This window comes from Mustela putorius, unplaced genomic scaffold (assembly GCF_011764305.1).
Source record: "Mustela putorius furo isolate JIRA1106 unplaced genomic scaffold, ASM1176430v1.1 tig00004007_pilon_pilon_pilon, whole genome shotgun sequence".
Lineage (NCBI taxonomy): Eukaryota > Metazoa > Chordata > Mammalia > Carnivora > Mustelidae > Mustela > Mustela putorius.
Genome location: NW_025422145.1, coordinates 14,681,644 through 14,700,705, shown reverse-complemented (window position 1 = coordinate 14,700,705; position 19,062 = coordinate 14,681,644). Strand labels below are relative to the sequence as shown.

At 64.8% G+C, this 19,062-nt stretch overlaps 2 protein-coding genes across 3 annotated transcripts; both read right to left on the bottom strand.

Moving 5' to 3' along the window:
- Positions 1-52: 52 nt before the first annotated feature.
- C1QTNF8 (C1q and TNF related 8) lies at positions 53-1,601 on the bottom strand. The gene is given in 7 exon segments (XM_004828339.1): positions 53-199; positions 201-283; positions 286-368; positions 370-583; positions 1,149-1,251; positions 1,300-1,350; positions 1,527-1,601. Coding segments are annotated over 7 exon segments (756 nt in total).
- A 2,338-nt stretch (positions 1,602-3,939) lies between these two features.
- Positions 3,940-9,977, bottom strand: TEKT4 (tektin 4). Of its 2 annotated transcripts, none has more exons than XM_004750822.3 (6): positions 9,309-9,977; positions 7,278-7,348; positions 6,746-6,889; positions 6,101-6,323; positions 5,109-5,263; positions 3,940-4,252 (listed from the first exon to the last, which is right to left on the bottom strand). In XM_004750822.3, the coding sequence occupies exons 1-6, from the start codon at positions 9,840-9,842 to the stop codon at positions 4,036-4,038; spliced, it is 1,344 nt and encodes a 447-aa protein (XP_004750879.1). In that variant the 5' UTR covers positions 9,843-9,977; the 3' UTR covers positions 3,940-4,035. The 2 variants fall into 2 exon arrangements, with proteins under 2 accessions (XP_004750879.1, XP_004750880.1); XM_004750823.3 differs by having other exon boundaries at positions 9,537-9,977.
- Positions 9,978-19,062: the final 9,085 nt, after the last annotated feature.

Here is a 19,062-nt window from a genome sequence, read left to right as displayed (position 1 = left end):
CAGACACGGCTGGCTGGGCTGGGCTATCTGTGGCATGGCGAGCCGGGGAGGGCTAGAGCTCCGTGGCCGGCTTGACCAGGTGGCTGCTGAAGGTGATGCAGAGGTCGCTGTGCTCGCCATAGATGGCGTTGCTGCGGTCACGCTGGAACACGCGCACCCGGACGGCATCGCCAGTGGCCAGTGGCAGCAGCAGCTCTGGGTCTGCGTGACACTGTGCTCTCTGGGCTGGCGTACGGCACAGCGGCGGCCCGCCCGTGGCACATGATGTGCAGGTAGGTCTCTTGTGGTTGCACGTGTGCACGCTGAGGCTCAGGAAGTAGACGCCCGGCACAGCACGCAGGAAGCGGCCAGACGGCAGGTAAAGGCTTATCCAGGTTCACCAGCTCTGCGATGAAGCGGTCAGTGCTGTGCAGGCCCTCCTGCTGGCCCACCGAGAAGGACGCGCAGGTGCGTGGACACAGGGAGCCCGGTGGCCCTGCCTGCCCCTTCTGGCCTTTGTGGCCCTGGAAGCCACGGGCGCCTGGCAGACCCTCCTTCCCGTTGCTGCCGGAGGGACCGGTGACCCCTGGTTCGCCCTTCTCACCTGCAGGAGGAGAAGGGACGAGGGGTCAGGGCATGGGGTCCGGGGTCACAGGGGGCCAGGAGAAGTCACGGCCCCAGTCTGCATCTCTTCTGGGGTTTCAACCACCTGCCGCATGGGAACAGGAGGGGCAGCGGGGGTGGCAGGGACAGCAGGAGCTGCCAGAGGATGGTCTGCCCTGGTCTGTACAGGACGTGAGGCTGGGAGCTTGGCAGGTCCAGCTAAGGGCAGTGCTGCCCAGTGCCCTAGGATGAGGGCTTGTGTAGCTGGCGTCCTTCCAGAGGGGACCTGGGGCCTCCCTCCAGCCTCCCCTGGAGACTGGGCCTAGGGCACCGCTGCAGGTGGGTGAACAGGACAGAGGACCTCAGGCGCCCTTCTGCCACAGCCCCCTGCCCAGGCTGCCTCGCTTCCCCCTTTCTGCAGCTGCCAGGAGCCAGAGGTAGGTGTCCAGTGTCCTGCCCACAGGGGCCCAGCTGCCTCCATCAGGGCTCTCTTGCCCCGCCCCCCAGCGTGGGGTGTCCTCACGGGAACAGGCCTGGGGTGGGGGTGCCTCCCCACAGACACTCACCTTTGAGGATGGAGATGTCCACAGTGGGATGCACGCGGGGCAGCAGCCCCCACAGCTCCCCAGTTCGGTGGGGGACAGCAGGGGGCCGGGCGGGGCAGCAGCACTACACCCAGGGACGTTGGGGAGGCCCCAGGCTGGGCCAGGCCCTTACATGCAGCCCCAGGAAGAGCAGGAGGCCAGAGGCTGCCGTCCATACCAGAGCCTGGTGGGGGAGCAGAGGGGGTCCGCGTATGAGGAGGAGGGGCCCCAACCGAACCCCAAGCCCCACAGCTGCCTGGGCCGTGCCCCCTGGTCTGGGGGAGAGGTCAGGTGAGGCCAGGGACCTGCCCTTGACAGACATCACCACTGGATCCCTGCATGCTTCCCAGGGCCCCACACCTTGTCAGCGTGTGCCAGGTGCGGGCTTGGCTCTGAGACCAGGCAGCTTCGCAAGAGCCTCTCCTGGAGGCCCATACGTGGCCCCTACTTCCCAGCGGGGCGTCCCTGTGAGAGCCTGGGCCCAGGGCAGGTGGGGGCGGCAGTCTCACTCCGGCCTCTCGGGCACTGGAAAGGATCACAGGCCCGACCTCTGCGGTTCCCTGCATCCGAGCGTCAGTTTCCCCACCTATAAAATGGACATCGATGGGCTCAGCAGTGGCTGGGGGCATCCCCTGTGGCAGGTGGGAGCAGGAAGAGCCTTGCCCCTGGGGGTCTGGGCGAGTTCTGGCCCCACTGTGGGCCCCAGCATCCCTTGTCCTGAGCCTCCCCAGGAGATGGGAAGTCACTGTGTGTCCCTTAGGGGAGGGGACAGGGAGCTAAATTTGCCTAGTATGTGGGGTGCCTCCAGAGGGGCAGGTTGTAGGGTGGAGGTCCTGGAAGGAAGCCTGGGGTCCCTGCGGTCTGGGTGGGTCCCCCGGCTGCCCAGTGTTCACTGAGGTGCAGGTGGTCAGCAGGGGCTGAGGGTGACTCAGCAGGTGGCGGGAGGGCCTGGACAGAAATAGCCGTCCTCAGACACGCCGCCTGACATCTCCGTGACGACGGGAGCGTGGCTGAGCGTCACGGCCCCACGGGTCAGTGGCCCCCAGGGGGCCACAGCATCGCCCACAGCGGGGCGGGGCTCCCTCCCTGCCTCCAGCCCACTGCAGCGCAGGAAGGCCGCACTGACCACCAACTCGAGCCTGGGGGGAGGGACAAGGTGCCCACACGGCCCCCAAAGCAGCAGCAGCAGCAGCAGCAGCCCTAGCATGGGGGCCGGGGGTGAGGCCAAGTGCCTATCACCACAGACTCCATTCAGTGGGGCCACGCAGGGGGTCCTGTAAGGAATGGACGGGGGCTCCGGACCCGGGCACCCTGCGGGGTCACTCACTCATTGTGAGAGTGACTGCAGCCAGGCTGGAGGTCTCCACAAACAGGGAACCCGTGGAAGCCAGGGGTAACCTAGCGGTGCTGGGGTAGCCCTGGGTCACCAGGGGGCTTGCAGTAGGGAGCAGAGAGGGGTGACACTGCGGCCCCAGACCTTCTCCTTCCATTACCCGCACCACGCTTGCCCTGCCCAGCGCCCTGGGACCCTGTCCCCTGATGGATCCTGCCATGCAGGACCCCTCCAGCGGCTCTGGTGGCCTGATGTGACCCTGCTCTCCCTCCCCAGGGCCCTGTTGGCCTCAGGGCCTGGGTCCACAGCTGTGCCACTGTGAGCCCAGAAGGGTCAAGGTCTCTGAGGCAGAACCCCGGGCTGTGTCGTGGCCTCACCTTTCCTACGAGCCTGGCCGGGCAGCGGGGGCCAGAATCCCGGGAAGCCGTCCCTCAGCTCCATGGTCTGGTGGATCGTCTCTACAGGGGGACAAACCTTCCAGACCCCGGCAGCCATGACACAACCAGAGACAACGAACGGCCAGCTGGCAGCCCCGGGTCTGTCCCGCGTGCTCTCAGCCCGGGGCCCCCAGCCCATCCGAGAGACAATGAGCTGTGCTCAGCACCCACCTTGCCCCTCAGTCCCCTGGCAGCTGTCGCAGGGGGCAGGGGCTGGACGCTCCCTGAGTTCTGCTCCTGAACTGCCCTGCACAGGCGGACAGGGACTGGAAGCTGTGTGCCCCGGGTGGGGTGGGCGCTCGCAGGGCCCTCCTTCATGGAGGTGAGGGGTGAGGGATGGTGCATGAACAGGTGGCACTGGGAGCACCGTACCCCAGCCTGACTCACCCTCTGGTTAAGGAGAGGCCGGACAGGACACTGGCCACCCAAGGTGACCGAGGTGCCTGAGAACGGGGGCCCCCCCACCCCTGGCTCAGAGTCTCCAGGCATCTGTCTTCCTGGGTGCCCTCCCACTGTCAGGGCAAGGTGGCAGGGAGAGGCCCCAGGGGACTTCTGTCTGGCACCCTGCAGCAGAAGCTCACAACCCCCGGCCCAGTCCCTTGGGGCAGAGCCAGCCAGCCGCACAGGGACAGCGTCCAGGGCACACGGAGGAGAAAGCTGGGGCTTTGGTCATGGCTGAGGTGACGACAGCTGTGGCTTCCACGGTGGCAGGAGGGGACGCTTCCTCTGCGGGGTCCTGCGGGCAGCTCAGGCAGACAGAGGGCCCCCATCCGAGGCTCAGCAGGCTCGGAGCGCTGGTGGGGGTGTGGGGGCACTGGGTCGCGGTGAGCAATGCAGGGGCCTCTACAGTCCTCTCCAGGGGGGAACCGAGGCCACCACAGGCAGCAGGAACTGCCCTGCAAAGGCTCTGAACCCCCACCTCCCACTGGCCTGGGCAGGAGGTCCGTAGGTAAAGCCCACCCGCCCAGGCTGCGGCACCTCCACCCAGAACCACGCCGACAAGTAGAAAGCCAATACACTCTTTATTGGGGGGCCTGGGGACAGTCCCTGCCCACGTCCAGCCAGGCTGCAGAGGCACCCGCCGTGGTGCCAGCCCCGGTCACTGGTAGCCGGCCAGCTGCAGGATGGTGGGGTAGCGGGCACGGTGGGCCATGCACTTCTGGCGGTCGATGAAGAGGCTGTTGGTCTTGACGGCCAGGTCCTTCTCCAGGTGCATGCGCGTGTCCTCCAGGTTGCGTAGTGACTGCTCGGCTTCTAGAAGCTTCTCCTTCAGCGCTGCGAGGGACGTGTTCAGCTCCTCCACCTCGCTCACCAGCCTGGGGGGCCGGGGAGGAAGGCGTGAGCTGGGGCCTCCAGGCTGGGACAGGCAAGGCCTGGGAGCCCTGGCAAGGGGTCCCAGGCCAGCTGCAGGGCCACAGGAGGACCTGAAAGTCCAAAGGGAGACCTGCCAGCCACATGGAGTGGGCCGGGCCAGTATGCCACACGGGTCCCGCAGCAGGTGGGAGAGGGCGTGCCTCGTGCTCTCAGCCCACAGCCCCACAGGGCCACCGCGCTGGGCCTGAGCTGGGACTTCTGCTGCCACCCCCATCCCCGGCCCAGCCAGAAGAGCCCACATAGGCAGCACTGTGTAGGGCTGAGCTCAGTGACACCCGCTGCAGTTAGATGCAATGCTGGTGGAGCGCGGAGGCTCCTGGGTCCCTATGTTCCTGGAACCTGGAGGCAGGCCAGACGGACTCCTGGTGCTGCCCAAGGCCCCAGTCCCCTGCGTGTGCTGAGGGCAGGGAGGGAGCCATGCGGGGGGATTCTGCCAACAAGGGCAGAAACACCAGAGACCCCATCCCGCCTCGGCTTTGAGCCAGGACCAAGGGGCCACCCATGCCATGGGGGGTCTGGATGGGGGGCCCGAGGCGGCATGGGCATGGCAGCCGGGGGCGTCGGGGGCTCAGCCTCTCAGACCCTGAGATCCATTGCCAGCAAGACCACACAGCACAGGGTGAGGCAGGAAGTGCCACGCTGTCCGTGACACTCAGGGCCCTGAAAGGCACATCCGCGTCTAGTTGTGTGGGCGGGGGGCAGGGTGTTCGTGGGGCCCAGAGGCCAAGGGGGCTGGGCTGAGGGGGACACAAGCAAGCCTGTCCTCAGGACTGCCTGAGCCACAGCCCTGGCGGGCACCTGAACTGCGCGGCATCCCGGCACAGCTCCACGTTGGGCCTGTGCGAGCGCTGGTACAGACGGGTCTGAGCCACCTTCAGGGGCGCCTCTTTGTCCTTGATGGCCTGCTTCAGCATGGCTATGTTGTGCTCCTGGTCCGTGATCTCCCGCAGCGTCTGCAAACAGGACGGTCCCTGGGGGAGTTGCCGTGACCCCCACCGCACCCCCGGCCCTGTCCATGGACTTGGGGGGACATATGGAGGCAGGAAGATGTGTTCGGCCCTCTCGGCCCCACCAAGGACACCCAGAGGGCCGGGGTGGGGCTGCAAAGCCTGGGGTCCAGCAGCTCTGGCCTGAGCGCCCCCCCGGCCCCCACCCTGCTGGTTACTGGGCCCCAACCCTGGTGAAGAACCAGAGAGACATGGCTGCAGCAAAGGGCACCCTGAGAGCCCAGGGTCAGAGCCCTAGTAGGCCTGGCCACCTCCTGCCACCTTCTCTCTTGCTCTTGCCTGACAGCAACCCCCAGTGTCACCTAGTTTTGTATTGGCTTAGTGAGGGCCCAGGGAGGAGTGGGTGCCTGGAGCCCTCAGGCTGGACAGGATAGAAGGCCTGGTCCGGCCAGGTTGTGACCTAGCCAGGGGCGGGGCTGGTCCACAAGGAGCAGGGCTGGGGGGTGAGGAGTGGGCGGGTGTACGGGGGCGGGGCTTGATGGGACGGTACCTGGCCGGGTTTTGGGTGAGACGAGGGACCAGACGTGGCCTGGGTGGGGACGGCCCTGGTGGGGCCTGGGGGCGGGGCCTAGGGGCGCGGATCGGGCCTGAAAGGTCGGTAGCTGGGAGGGGCTGGAGTAGGGCGAGGGACGCGTCTTGGCCTGGGTGGGGCTGGGCCGGGACTGGGTCAGGGGCGGGGCCTTACGGGGAGGGGCCGTGCCTGGGCGTGGTCTGGTGGGGCGGAGCCTTGTGGGGAGGGGCCGGGCCGAGTCTGGGCGTGGCCTGGCGGGGCGAGGACCTCACCTTGTGCAGGTGGTTCTCCAGCTTATGGCGCGCGTCCTCCAGCTCCTCACAGCGGCGCTCGAAGGCCAGGTTCACGGCGTCGCACTGCAGCCGCAGGTCCTCGGCCGTGTCCCGCAGGATGCAGTCGACGAGCACCCGCAGGTTGGCCGAGGCCAGGCGCTCGCGCTCCGCACGGTGCAGGTTGTCCTGGGTGAACCTGGCCCACGTCTCGGGCGTGGAGGCGCTGCGGGCGGGCACGGCTTGCGGACGGCTCCTGCGACCCGGCCCTCCCGCGCGCCCCGCGCCCCGAGACCACTGCGCCCGCACGAGTCAGCACCCCCAGCGCGGCACCGCGGCCCTGTGCCCCCTCGCGCCCCCCCGCGCCCCGCGGCGTGGTGGCTGCGCGCCCCCTGCCGGCCACCCGAGGAGCTGCAGGTAACCCCTCAGTCCCCGGTGAGCTGGGCGTGCGGGGTGCTTGCGCGGGGGTCCTTGCTCACCTGCCCAGCCTGTGGGCAGAGGAGCTGCACACAAGGCCCTCCGTGCGAGAGCGTCAGGGGCGGGGGGCTGGGGGACGGTCCCCAGTACAGGGCTCAGGAGCACAGGCACCGGGTGGGCACCGGGGTTTGGGGGGGCTCCCTGGAAGGGGCTGGGGCGGAGGTGGCCCACCTCTCCTCGAACTTGGCTGAGTGCGGGTGAAACTGCACCTCCGTGCTCTGGTTGTGGTAGAGCGCGCATGTCTGGTCAATGTTGTAGGCCTCCACCTTGTCAGACCAGTCCATCTCACACGTTTCCTTGTGCTCTCGGTTCAGCCTGGGGCGGGCAGGGTCTGCGTTTGTGGAGGGGGCACTGGGTACCACCCCAGGAGCAAGCACACACCCCCTTCTCCACTGTGAACCAGGCCACCTCATCTGTCAAGGACAGGGGTCCTCGGGCCACCCAGGCTCTGCCTGGCCAACAGCGTCCAGGAGCAGATGTTCCCGGCCCTGAAAGGCTGGCCTGGGTTCTGGATGCCCAGGTCCCCAGGCCATGCAGGAGTCTGCACCCCCACCAGTTGCCCCTACCTCCCCCATCCTCCTGGCTGAGACCCAGGACAAGCCCCCACCTCTCTGAGACTCCCAGCCTGCTCACCCCAACTTCCTGCCCAGAGCCAGCCCAAGGGGTGAGGAGACGGGGCAGGTGTGCAACCACCGAGACCCACCGGATCTGGTTCACGGCCTGCGTTATGGTCCTTTTGAGGAGCTCCTGAATGTTGCGGATAAGCTCGGCTTCCTGGGGGAGAAGACCCCACTCCCTGGTGAGGATCTGAGGAGGGCCAGGCCGGTGTGGGCCCATGGTCAGCCCCTTCAGTGCCTAGGCCAACATCTGGCCCTGGCTGTACTTGGTTGGGCCCCACAGCCAGCTAGTCGACCCCTATCTCTTTCCCGGGAGGCTGGAGGGAGGAGCCCCGCTCTTTTTCACTGGGTTTGTTCTGGGCTTTGGAATATTCTGTTTGGTGTGGCAGAGTGCAGGGTTTTTTCTGGGGGGCACTAGGGCCAGCTCCCACTTACCTGGCACCCACCTAGCAGCCCCTGGGCTCTAGGGGCCATCCCTGCCGCCTGCCCCCAGGCAGGGTGGCCAACAAATCCCTGGGCCCCTGGGCCCCTGGGAACCATGTGCCCTCCCGGCAAGGGCCCTGGGCTCAGAGAAGGCAGGCTCTCTCCTCTGGCCTTTAAGGGGGAACTTGTGTGCCTTTCTGCTTCTGCGATGGCCCTGTTTTCTGTGCATAAACAGTCCGCTACCCCCATTTAGACTTTTACCTCCATCTGGCTCTAAACCCAGGGTCTGTTTCCCTGTACCTGGACCATTGTTCATGTTTTCACATTGGGAAGGTGGGGTAATGCTTAGGGAGGGGGAGGGGGGTGTCTCTTGGTTAAGGGCCCAGGGGGCTGCAGCCAGAGGCCTGGAAGCTCGTTGAGCAGCTGAGTGTGGGGTTGAGGTGGAGGGGGACCGAGGAGGGCATTGGGGCTGGGAGAGGGGGTACTCAAGGTTCTGGGCTGAGCCTGGAGCATGCAGGGGGTGCCCTGCATCTCCCAGGAACGCCCACAGCCTACAGGTCACAAGTAAGGCCCCCAGGATCTGAGAGGGTCTTGGAGCAGAGGACTGGACTGTGTCATTCCCTGATGCTTGTGAGGCTCCCCCAAGGACAGGTCCTGCTGAGCTTGGAGTGGGGAAGCCTTGGGGTATGAAGGTGACCTCCATCCCACCCTCACCCAGCAGCACCTGAATACTGGGCTGGGCCTGGATTTCCACCACAGGCATCAGGGAGGGGGAGCTATGGGGCACTCGGCCTTCAGGAGCTCAGGCGCAGGTTTAATTGCATGAGCTAGGATGCCCCAAGGGTCTACCCAGCGGGTGCTGGGACCCAAGGGTGACCATAGGACTTCCCCTCAGTGCAGGAGCCTACAGGACCCAACTTGCCAGCCCTGCCTGCATCCCAGACCTCAGGTGCCCCCCCCCCACTGGGCTCAGCTCAGTCCCTGTCCCATCCATGGGGCGTATGCTGGGGGGCATCAGGTTGTGGATGGACCTCGCCTCGGTGTCCTCGGAGTGTCCCATCCTCAGGCAAATGTCCCCGACACACATCCAGGTGTGAATTCTGTCCCCCTCACCCCAAGATGAGCAATTATTGGGGTGGGGGCAGAGCAGGGGCCCTGGACATGGGATGGGGTGAGCAGATGTGAGGTCCAGCTCCAGCCCCCGTACCTGCTCAAACCCCTACACTGGGACCTGTCCCCATGCCATGATGTCCTCAACTCAGCAGGTCCAAGCTGGGGCCCACCCTGCCAGTTGCTGAGCCTCCCCCAGTGTCCACTGTGAGCCCTGGGCTCTGAAAAGGTCAGACTGGGCACCCTTCCAGGGTCAGGGACAGCGCCTCCGTCCTGTATGGCCTGAGCCCTAACCCTGTGGCCCCAGCACCTTGTGGGTCCCCAACCTACAAACAGAGCTGGTGTCACGGTGCATGGGTGTGGACCCAGGCATGTGCTCCACACGGGTCTGCGTGTGCCAAGGGTTATGTGCTCTGAGTATTCCCGTGTGTGCAGAGGGGCGTGGGCTCCATGAGTCTGTGTGCACCCGCCTGGGGTCAGCCCGCGCCGTGGGCGCGCCTGGGGGAACCACCCCCCGTCGACCCTGTGCAGGCCACGCTCCCTGAGGCGGGGGAGGGCCATGGGGCCTGTGGCTCCCGGAGCACCTTCAGCAGCTCCATTTCCACGAAGTCACGGACGAGGTCGGGGTGCTGGCGGCGCTCACGGCACTGCAGGTTGTCGGTGGCGATGGAGAAGGGCACAGCGGTGGCGTCCAGGGCACGCTGCAGCCGCTGCTTCTGGGCCAGCAGCAGGTCAGTCTCAGCGGCCAGCTCGAGCACCTCCTGCTGCAGCTCCGACTTCCAGCAGTGCGTGTCCTGCAGCCGCGCACCCACCTTCCGGGTGGAGTCCTCCTGCGAGCGCCGGGCCAATGCCTCCGTCTCCGCCGCCAGCTGCTGGCTCTCGTGGCGCTGCCGCTCCGACTGGTCGCGGTCAGCGAAGGCTTGGTGGTAGCGGGCATAGCAGTTCTGGAACCACTCATCTGGCAGGTACTTGGCCGAGCGGAAGCCGGCAGTGGCCAGGCCCGAGGACGTATGGGCACCCGTGTTCCGGGCCACATCGTACAGCTTCCGGGGCAGCTCGCAGGCCGGCACCGTCTGCGGGGCCGGCTCCTTGGTCAGGAGCACGTCCATCTGCGCCATGGTTCTCCCCGCCCCTGCTACCCCGGGGAGGGACGGTCAGTGGTCAGGGCAACGGTCAGCGGGGCAGGTCCCGGCCACTCTGTGCCCAGCAGGACACTTCTGGTCTCCCAGCGACAGGTACACACAAGCCCTCCTGTTGCTGGGCAACTGGCCCCCTCCCCTAGAGGCTCTCTTAAAGGGCCAGGCAGCCCCAAGTCCCAGCACCCATCCTGGACCACATGTGGTGTCTGCCCAGAATTGCACCGGGACGGTGGCCTGACGCCAGGGCCCATTGTCCCCTGCCCATCTTACTCGTCCCAGGGAGCCGGTCCCCCGGACACGCACGGGGTGGGCCTGTCTTTGAAGGGGTTTGAATTCAGCCTCCAGGGGATACCTTGGACCCAGACACCCGCATCTTCTCCACACGGGTAGAAGCAGATCCTGACAGTGTCCCCAAGGCCACGCAGGGCCAGGCTCATGGCAGAGACCACAGGAGCAGGAAGGAGGCCTCTTCCCCAGGGCACAGCTCATCTGGCCCCATCCTGCCAGCCACAGAAGTGAGGGGCGATCTCCAATACCACCAGCAGAGGGCAGCGTTGGCCGCAAAAATGTTCTGGGAAGGGGCAGGACAATGGCTGGGGTGGTCTCTTCTCCCTCTGGAGCCTATCCCCCACCCCATCCGGAGCCTGGATGGCCTTTCCCACCCCGCACGCCTCATTAGCCCCTGGGGAGCCTCCCAACAGTGCACCTGCAGGATACCTATGTACCACCATGCCCCCTCCCATCCAACAGCCCCTGTCCCTCCACATCCCATGCTGTCCTGTCCCAGCTTGGGCCACACCAGCCCCAGACCTCAGGTACATCAGCCTCGGCCTGGCTGTGCCCCCTCCGGGGGGCCTGACCTCTGTGCCCTGTTGGCAGGGGCCCTGCGGCCCAGCATGTCTGCCGCCTGACCCAAAGTCAGTGCTTCATAAATGTGGGCCTTGGGGACAGTCACCCCAGATTTCCCCCACTGAGACTGGACCTGAGCCTGTCCTCAAGGGCAAGAGGTCAGGGGGGCCTCTCTGTGCTTTGTGTCTCCTGACAGCATTGCATACACAGGGCCCACTCAGGATGGGGACGAAGGGGAGATCCCTGGCCCTCCCTTTTACTTGGACCCTGCTTTGCACACAGCATCTGTCCTCTGAGGCCAGAGCTGCCCCAAGAACCTGCTGACCCAGGGAGCTTGCTGAACACGAGGCCAGAGCCAAACTCTGGAGACCCTGGGGACATGACAGGACGTGGTCCCCGAGGCAGGTGCTCGGGAATGACGGGGTCCCCAGCAAGGCCGGTCCACAGGACGTGACTGGGTGCCTGTCAGGGAACTGGGCCCCTAACCCGGACAGTGGCAGATCCGTCCCTTGTCCATAGGCAGAAGTGAACACGCCACGGGAAGATGGCTGGGTTGGAGTCTAACCCTGCCCTTATTACCCTGTGGTGAGGCCGGTGGTCCCGGGCCTGTTTCTCCTCTGTGGAGGGATCACACCATCTGCTGCGTGGAGTGGCTGTGCATAAACGGCTGGTGCGGTGCCCAGTGCTGGGAATGAGCAGCACCTTCCAGGCCCATTCCCGCCCCCCAGCCCCCAAGCCTTGCGGGGTCTCTGGGCTCGAAGCGGCAGGCTGATTGCCAGTGTCGGGTTCGAAGCAGCGGCTGAGTGATATGCAGGCTTATTGGATTTGCTGCCAAATTGCATTTGAGCCGAGAAAATTGAGTCTGGGGACACGCCAAGGTGCTCACCCGCTGCCCTCTCCCCTGCCGTGGTCAGACAGCCGTTTGGGACCTGCCATGGGTTCAGGGAGGTCCTGAGGCCCCCCAGCACTCCCTCCAGATCGTCCTCGCACGCCCCCGGGGACAGGGAGTTCCCTTCCTCCCAGGGCCGCTCTGGAAGACACCTCCTCACACACCCCTGCCCCCGGGGTTGGCGCCTCTCATGACCTCTCATGGGGCCAGTGGGTGCCTGGCCTGATCTCGAGAGTTAGCTGAGGCAGGAAGAGGCAGGGAGGGGATGGTGGAGGAACGGTGCCCCCCAAGCGTTCCCTGGGGTCTCTACCTGTCCGCGCCCCTGGCCGCTGCTCTGTGCTTGCACAGAGGGACACTGAGTCACGGCCAGTGCCGTGGGAGGCGACAGGCCACTCGCCAGCCTCAGACCCAGGACCCCAGCAAGAGGAGAGAGGATGCAGGACCTGGCATTTCCGGGAAACTACCTGCAGGGAGGGGGATTGGTCGGGGCCAGAAGGATGGCCTCACCCCTCCTCGCAATTCCCGGGCCCGCAGGACATTTTGGTCACTGGAGGAGCTGAAGCGTCTCAGATGGCCCTAAGCCTGGCCGGTCCCAGTTCCAGCAGCTGCCACCGGGGAAGAGGGAGGCCTGCCCCCGCCCCCAGGCAGGAGGGAAGAAGCACACACTCCCTCCTCCTGGTCCAGCAGCACGGAGTGTGGACGGGCCCAGGGCGTGTGCTCTAGGAATGGAGGCGCTGGGCAGCTGGGGAGGTCCCCTTCCCTGCAATGGGTCGGGGGGGTTGCGGCAGGAGAGGGCAGGAGGATGTGGGTGGGGGCAGACATGCTGGGGGTGGGGGGCGGTTGGCGGCTGCAGCCTGCAACCTAACTGTCCTCAAGTCAAGGCTCCGTGCCACGTCCCTGCACTTGGCAGGAGGGAGGCCGACAGAGGCTGGGGGCTCACGTCTGCTCAGCCCCGGGCCTGTCCCCAGACCCGGCCATGAGCACAAGGTGGAGACTCAGGACCATGAGGCTCCCCTGTCCACCCTGCACCCAGAGAGGACACCACTCACTGACCGTGTTCCCAGCCCAAAGCTGGAACCACATGGGGCTCCCACTCTGGGCAGCTGTGTCCCCCTGCAGGGCTCAGCCCAGGCCCTGGCAGCCTTGAGACACCATGGCCCGGTCACCCAGGTTGTCCCCAGCACCATGGCCTGGCTCTGCCATGCGAGGCTTTGGAGGTCTGTGGTGTGGGCGGTGGATCTAGACCGCAGCACTGGACGCTGCCAGGACCATGCCTCAGTTTTCCCTTCTGTGAGCTGGGGATAAGGGCGGCTCCTCTCTCTTGGGTGTTTGAGGATGGAGTGACACGGTGTGCGTGCCCCTCCCGATGTGGCCTGACCCCTGACCTTGTTCCCGTTGGAAGTTTCTCTGTCAGTCTCTGTCCCCGAAGGTTCCTTCCCAGGCAGTCTGTGGTCCGTTCTGGGCGCTCACGTAGAGAGGGGACACGGGGGCTGGGGGTCAGGCACCGTGCCCCCTTGCCCTTCATAACCTCTCAGGCCTTCCGTCCTGCAGAACTGGCTCCGAGATGTCCACATTAAGGGGTTTTTGGAAGACGCCACAAAGCTGCAGAGTGTAGCCCCAAGATCTGGAGGATGACTGTGCGGCACCGGCGGCCAGGGAGAGGCCCCAGGGGTGGGCTGGGCAGGCCAGTGCATGTGGACGCGGCGGCACACAGACTCGTCCACCCATCTCTGGTTCCAGAACTTTCCCAGCCCCCCGAATAGAAATGGCCCACGTCATTGGGCCCACCTCCCACCACGGGGAGGTGTCTCCCCGACCCCTCTCTGGCTGTGCCGGGCATCAAGATGCGCTTCCAGGAGGCTTGGCCCTGCCGCCTTCGGGCGCATTCACAAGGCAGCGGGGGTCCGGCTGCTCTCCTAGTCCTGGCCGGTGGTAATCCAGTGCCTGGGTGTGCTGTGGCCTGCTATCCACATGTTCTCTAGGGACATTTTGGCGGCCATGGGCAGAGCTCTTGGGACCTCAGGCACACTTTGAGCAGTCATTTTCAGTTATTTGTGTACGTTGATATTTTTGTCACCCAGACACCGCTTGGAGACTCCCAAAGCCCAGGACTTTGAAAACACGGGGATGCGTCGAGGGGCCTGAGGCACCGGCCACTGCCTCCTGCACCCCCATCTCCCAGGGGAAGGCAGGCCTGCCGTGAGGGCGGGCCCTGGGGGAAGCCCCACGGATCTATCCTGGGGCCTGACCGGTCCGGTGAGCTTTCTAGAAGGACTTTGTCAGGTGACCTTGAGAGACATAAGCTGCCCAGTCCCTTCACGCTCGCCCTCGAACATGAGGGCAAATAGGGGGCATTTTTCAAAGGGAAGGGAAACGTCAGTGTTCCGAGCTACACCACGGTGGGATTTACAATCAGAGCAACAACGGAAGAGGCTGCGTAACAAGCGGTTGGGCAGGAGAGCCCTGGGAAGGCTCAGCTCCACGGCATCTGGGGTCTGGGCACAGACAAAGGATGCCTGAGATGTGACCATGAAACAGTGTTTGTTCGCTAAGAGGTGGAGCTCAGAGCCCGCGGGGCCTTAATTCCTGCGCTCTGGGTACAGGCTCTATTTCCCACAGGGAATGAGCTCCTCGTCCTTGGAGGTGTTCAAGCAGCCGCGTGTCAGGATGCGGTGGGGAATCCTGGAACAGGATGCCTGGGAGAGCTCTTGCTCCCCAGTCCACGGATCCCGCGCAGAGGGAGGGCTCTCTCCAGTCTGTGTTGGAGGCGAGTACCGGGGGCGCCCCACCCACTGGGCCCTGTTGGCCCGCCCCGAGGAATGGTGGAAACATCAGAGACAGTGTGGGGGACCCCAAGAAACTCTCAGAGCCGCTGCCCTCCCTGCCAGGTATCTCCCTGCTGATGTCCACAGGACTTGGGCCCCCTGCAGCCATCCTGCACACACATGTTCCTTAATCCCATAAAGCACGTCCCCACAGGCTTCTGGCAGAGTCCAAGAAGTTGCGGGGAGAAGGGAGCGGGCTTCAGGTGCAGCGCACCTGCCTCGTTCTGCTCAGAGACACCTGGGGGCAGACGCGGCCAAGAGGAACTGTGCCCAGCCCACTGGCTGCGGGATACTGGGGCCCCACACTCTCCAGCCCATCCACACTCTGCGCCTGGCCTGGTCTCTCCTGGACCTCAGGGGCAGCAGGCTCTGTCCCTTGGGCCCACTCCACCACGGCCTAGCAGGGCACAAGGGGGCTGAGACCTGGGATCCCATCCTTGGGCTCCAGCATGCGTCCCCTCCTCCCCCCTCACAAGGCGTGTCGACACTTGGAACTCACCATGGAGCCCGTCGGGGCCCAGAGCTTTGCTCCGCACTCCCGTCTGCACCCGGCCTTCGCCCCCCCCCCCGACCCCCACTCCAAGCCTCCTTTGGGCCCCGCCTGCGTCTGCCGGATGCTCCCTCTGGCATGCAGTTGGGTCCCCGAGCACAGATGAAGAAACAGGCATGGAGCCGTAGGTCACCCCAAGGTCACACAGCAGGGACCAGTCAGAGGACTAGAAGACTCCAGAACCTTTTCCCAAGGCTGAGGCCAGGACTGCTCTGGGCATAGCTCGGGGGGCGGGGGGGCAGCACCCTCCCTGTGTTTAATTCCCCTCCGTCTGGGCGTGGGGGGGACAGCAGCTGCTTAGGAGCTGGGGGAGAGCAGGCCGAGGGCCAGCCCACGGCCGGCGTGGGCCAGACCTCCCCAGGAGCCATCGGCGGCCACAGGATGCCCACATTCCCCTATGGCATGTCACTGTCCAAAGCCAGTTTTAGTAGAATGTTCCCATCAGGACCTCAAGGCAGATTTTTCAATCCGATTTCTTTCTATAAAGTGATTTTCCTGCGGCCGCAAGGCTGCTTATCCTCATGGATCCCAGGGCTGAGGCCAGAGCTCAACTCTAGTGGGGAGAAGGTGCAGGCTCCGAGGTCCCAGGGGGACCCCAGGATCCACACACCTGATGAGGGGCCCCATCCCCTCCTCTGGGGCCGAGGACAGCCTGGTACTTGGGGAGCTGGAGCCAGTCCCCACGGGGCCCCGTGTCTTCTACTCCGCAGCAGGCACAGGGAGGCCCCTGATGGCCCTCCAAAACTAGGTGAAGCTGTGTCCCCACTCGGGTGGATGACATGGGAGAAGTGACCCAAGTCCCTCATGGACAGAGCATTCAAGAGCCAGTCCTGATTCTCCCTCTGCCCTGCCCCTGCCAGGGGGCCCAAGATATTCCACGTCCCAGAATGAGGATGTCATGGGGCCCAGCACAGTCCACGAAGGACCTAGGGCAAGACAAGATATAAACCTTTGCTGTGGGAAGCCATCGAGGTGGACCAGACCTCTGTTACCCCGAGGAAACCCGGCCTATCCCGACTGACTTGGACCCAGCCAGGATCCAGGGGCTTCTCACACCCACCCTCCCCACGGTCCTCCCCTCCCCACCCCATCCTGGAATGCCCCAGACCCCACTTCTTGCGAGTTCACCTCTCCTCCAGGAAGTCTTCCCTGATTGTCTCTCATAGTATCATAGCTCCTCCTCTTCCTTTGCCTTCAGAGGTCCAGAGCACACAGGCGTGACCTGGCGTTTTTAAGCCTTGACTGTGAATAAAAGGGACTCAGACCTGCTAAGGAAATGAAAGAAATGCCGAGGGCAAACCCAACAGTAATGAGGAAACCAGATGAAAACCTCCCTACCCCTGGGGGGTTTTGAGACCACCCCTGGTGGACATCAGCCAATGGGTTTCAAGGCTGACAAACCCAGTGCCCTCTGAGTCACATTAGAAGAGGTATAGTGTCCCAGATGAGGGAGGTGATAGCCCTACTCCACTCCACACTGGCCAGAACGTGCTTGGGAGACAGAAGGAGAGTGCTCCAGGGCGTGGGTGTTGGCTAAGTGAGGTGGCTGAGGCAGAGCAGTCAGCAAGGGGGGGCACTGAAGCACACCCCTGGGGAAGGATCCACAGAGGCATGACGCAGAGAGGAGGGCTCCGTGTGGTTCAGCGCCCCAACCTCTTGCAGTGTGCGCGGACCCACTTTCTAACAGCACCTCGGGGCGTCCCTTGTGGTCTGGCCCCCGTACGAGCTATCGTCACTCCGGCGTCCTTCACACCTGTCACCTAGCAGGCTGGTCGGGGTCCCCGTGAATCACTGCGGGGACACCTACGCGGGGCTCTGCCGACCTGGGCAACCTGGGCCCGCCGCCCGCCCATCATCCGAGCGTTTCCGCAAGAACAGCCAAATCCCTGATTTATCAGCTCAGCTTTATCTCCAAAACCTCCTACAATTTCCCAGAGAACAAAATTAAATACGGGATTTGGGAGAGATTTTGCGTCTGCCCAAGCAGGGCCAGGAACAGGCTGACGTGGCAAGGCCACCGGTGCTGGGGCCGTGGGTGGGCAGGGGAGGGGGAGCCCAGCTGCCCGTCTCCAGGGGCCTGAGCAAGGATGATGGGGTACGCAGATCCCCATGCCCAAGTTCCCCTCTCCTGGCCCCATCCAGGCTTCCTTGCCTGCAGCCTGGGGGTGCCCTGGCTAGGGTGGGCTCCCCCATGACCTTGTCAGGGACAGGCCAGGATCCTACTTTGTTTCCCAGCAGCCAACCTATTCCCAGTGAAGGGACCCGAGGCCTGGCCAGGTCAGGGCATCTCTCAGCCCTCAGACCCCAGGCAGGCGACAGGACCTGGGAGTGGGGGGTGGCCTAAATGCACCCTGATCCCAGGGACCCAGCCCTAGGGACAGGACACGGCTGCCAAGAAGGCACAACTCACGGCGTCCCCAGGGAAACCCTGGGCTCCTGGGCTTTGGGAACTTGCGTAGTTGACCCTGATGGTGTGCCCTCAGATGTCCATGTGGGGGGCCCTCGGGGAAGCTCTGCACCCCACCCCCAGCTCTTCAGCAGCCCCAGGCCGGTTGTGGCCCCAGTGACCTTGGGCTGCCTTGCGGGGGTGTTGGGAGGGAGCAGTGCTGCTCTGAGCTGCTTCTGATGCTAAGAGGCTCCAGAAACATCTGCAAAGGCTTGTGTGGGTAATCGAGCCGATTAGGGGTGTGTGGGCACTAGATAAGAGCCGGGCGGGTCACTTGGAGGGCAGACTCGGAGGATGGCCGAGAATGTGTTCTCTCCCCCGCTCCTGCCCCGACCGCCCCTCCCTCTCAGCCTGCCCCTGCAGAGCTGTCTGGTCAAGGGCATGAAGCTGTCCCAGAGTCAGGCCACCCTGTGGGCCCCACATCCTGCCCATGCGCTGTGGGACTACCGGCAAAACCCTAGCCTCTCTGCGCCATGTGCCAACCAGGAGCCGTGGTGGCCTGGCCGGGGTGTCCATGACAGGGTGTCTAGCCCTCAGCCTGGCGCTTCGTGTCCCCCCACCACTGACCTCTCAGTCCCAGGTCCCAGGGACCCATTAGGGATCTCCGTAGGCAAGTCCCATGGCCCGTCTATGCCTACAAGGGTCAGGGCTGTGGGACCCCTGCGACAGGCCCTCTTCTGGGCCCAGTGGGGCTGGGAGCCTGACCCTTCTGCAGCGGGGTTCTTTTGGGAGTTAACTTTGCCCCCAGGGGAGATTTAGCCATGTCTGGGAGCACTGTGGCTGTCACAGTGGCAAGGAGAGGGGTACTCTGGCTTCTCGGGGGGCGGGCTGCTGCCCCAGGAGTCTCCAGTGCCTGTGATGACCCCAGAGCGAGGGATGGCCCAGCCGGAGTACTAGCAGGGCTGAGGTAGGGCGAGCCTGCCCAGGAGGGGTACATCGGCTCTTCTCTGCTGGAGGTGCTAGAAGGAGGTGTTCTGTTTGCAGACCTTCTCTCTAAGGTAACCCTCGGCCAGCAGGAAAGAGAAGATGGTGTTCCCTAGAGACCCCAGCCCAAGGGCATCCCAAGGGCACCTGTGAGACTGGCAGGCCTGTGGCGGCACCAGGAGCACAGGCCACGTGCCCGTAGCCCCAGAGAAGATGCAAACAGCCCTGAGCTCCGGCCCCTCTTGGGTCCACGGCAGCACTTAGCCCTGAGAGGTCCTGGAAATAGATGTAGAGGACGCTGGCTGGACAGAGGCACTGAGCCCAGACAGGCCTCATGGGAGCGCTGGACGCGGCATGGAGCCACTTAGCAGGTAGGCCCGGGCTGCCAGGGCCACGGCATCTCCCCCAAGAGAAGCAGCCGCCGCCCGAGTGCTAGGACGGGGCAGGGTCACCGTGAGCTGCGGGCCCTCCGCCCGCCAGCCTCCCCGGTCTCTCCAGCCTGGGCCTCCTGCACGACCTGGCCTGCTCTGCCGTAGCCATCCCTGTCCAGCATTCTGAGCAGAGTGGAGGGAAGTCCCCAGGTCCCCCAGGCCATCTGTCCTGTCCTGTTCACATCTCTCGAATCCCAACTGCGTGCTGCTGTCAGCCGTGGCCTCAGGGGCAGATGCAGCTCCTGGGTGTGGATGCCCCCCCCCAAGCTAGTCCCCCCCCCTCCC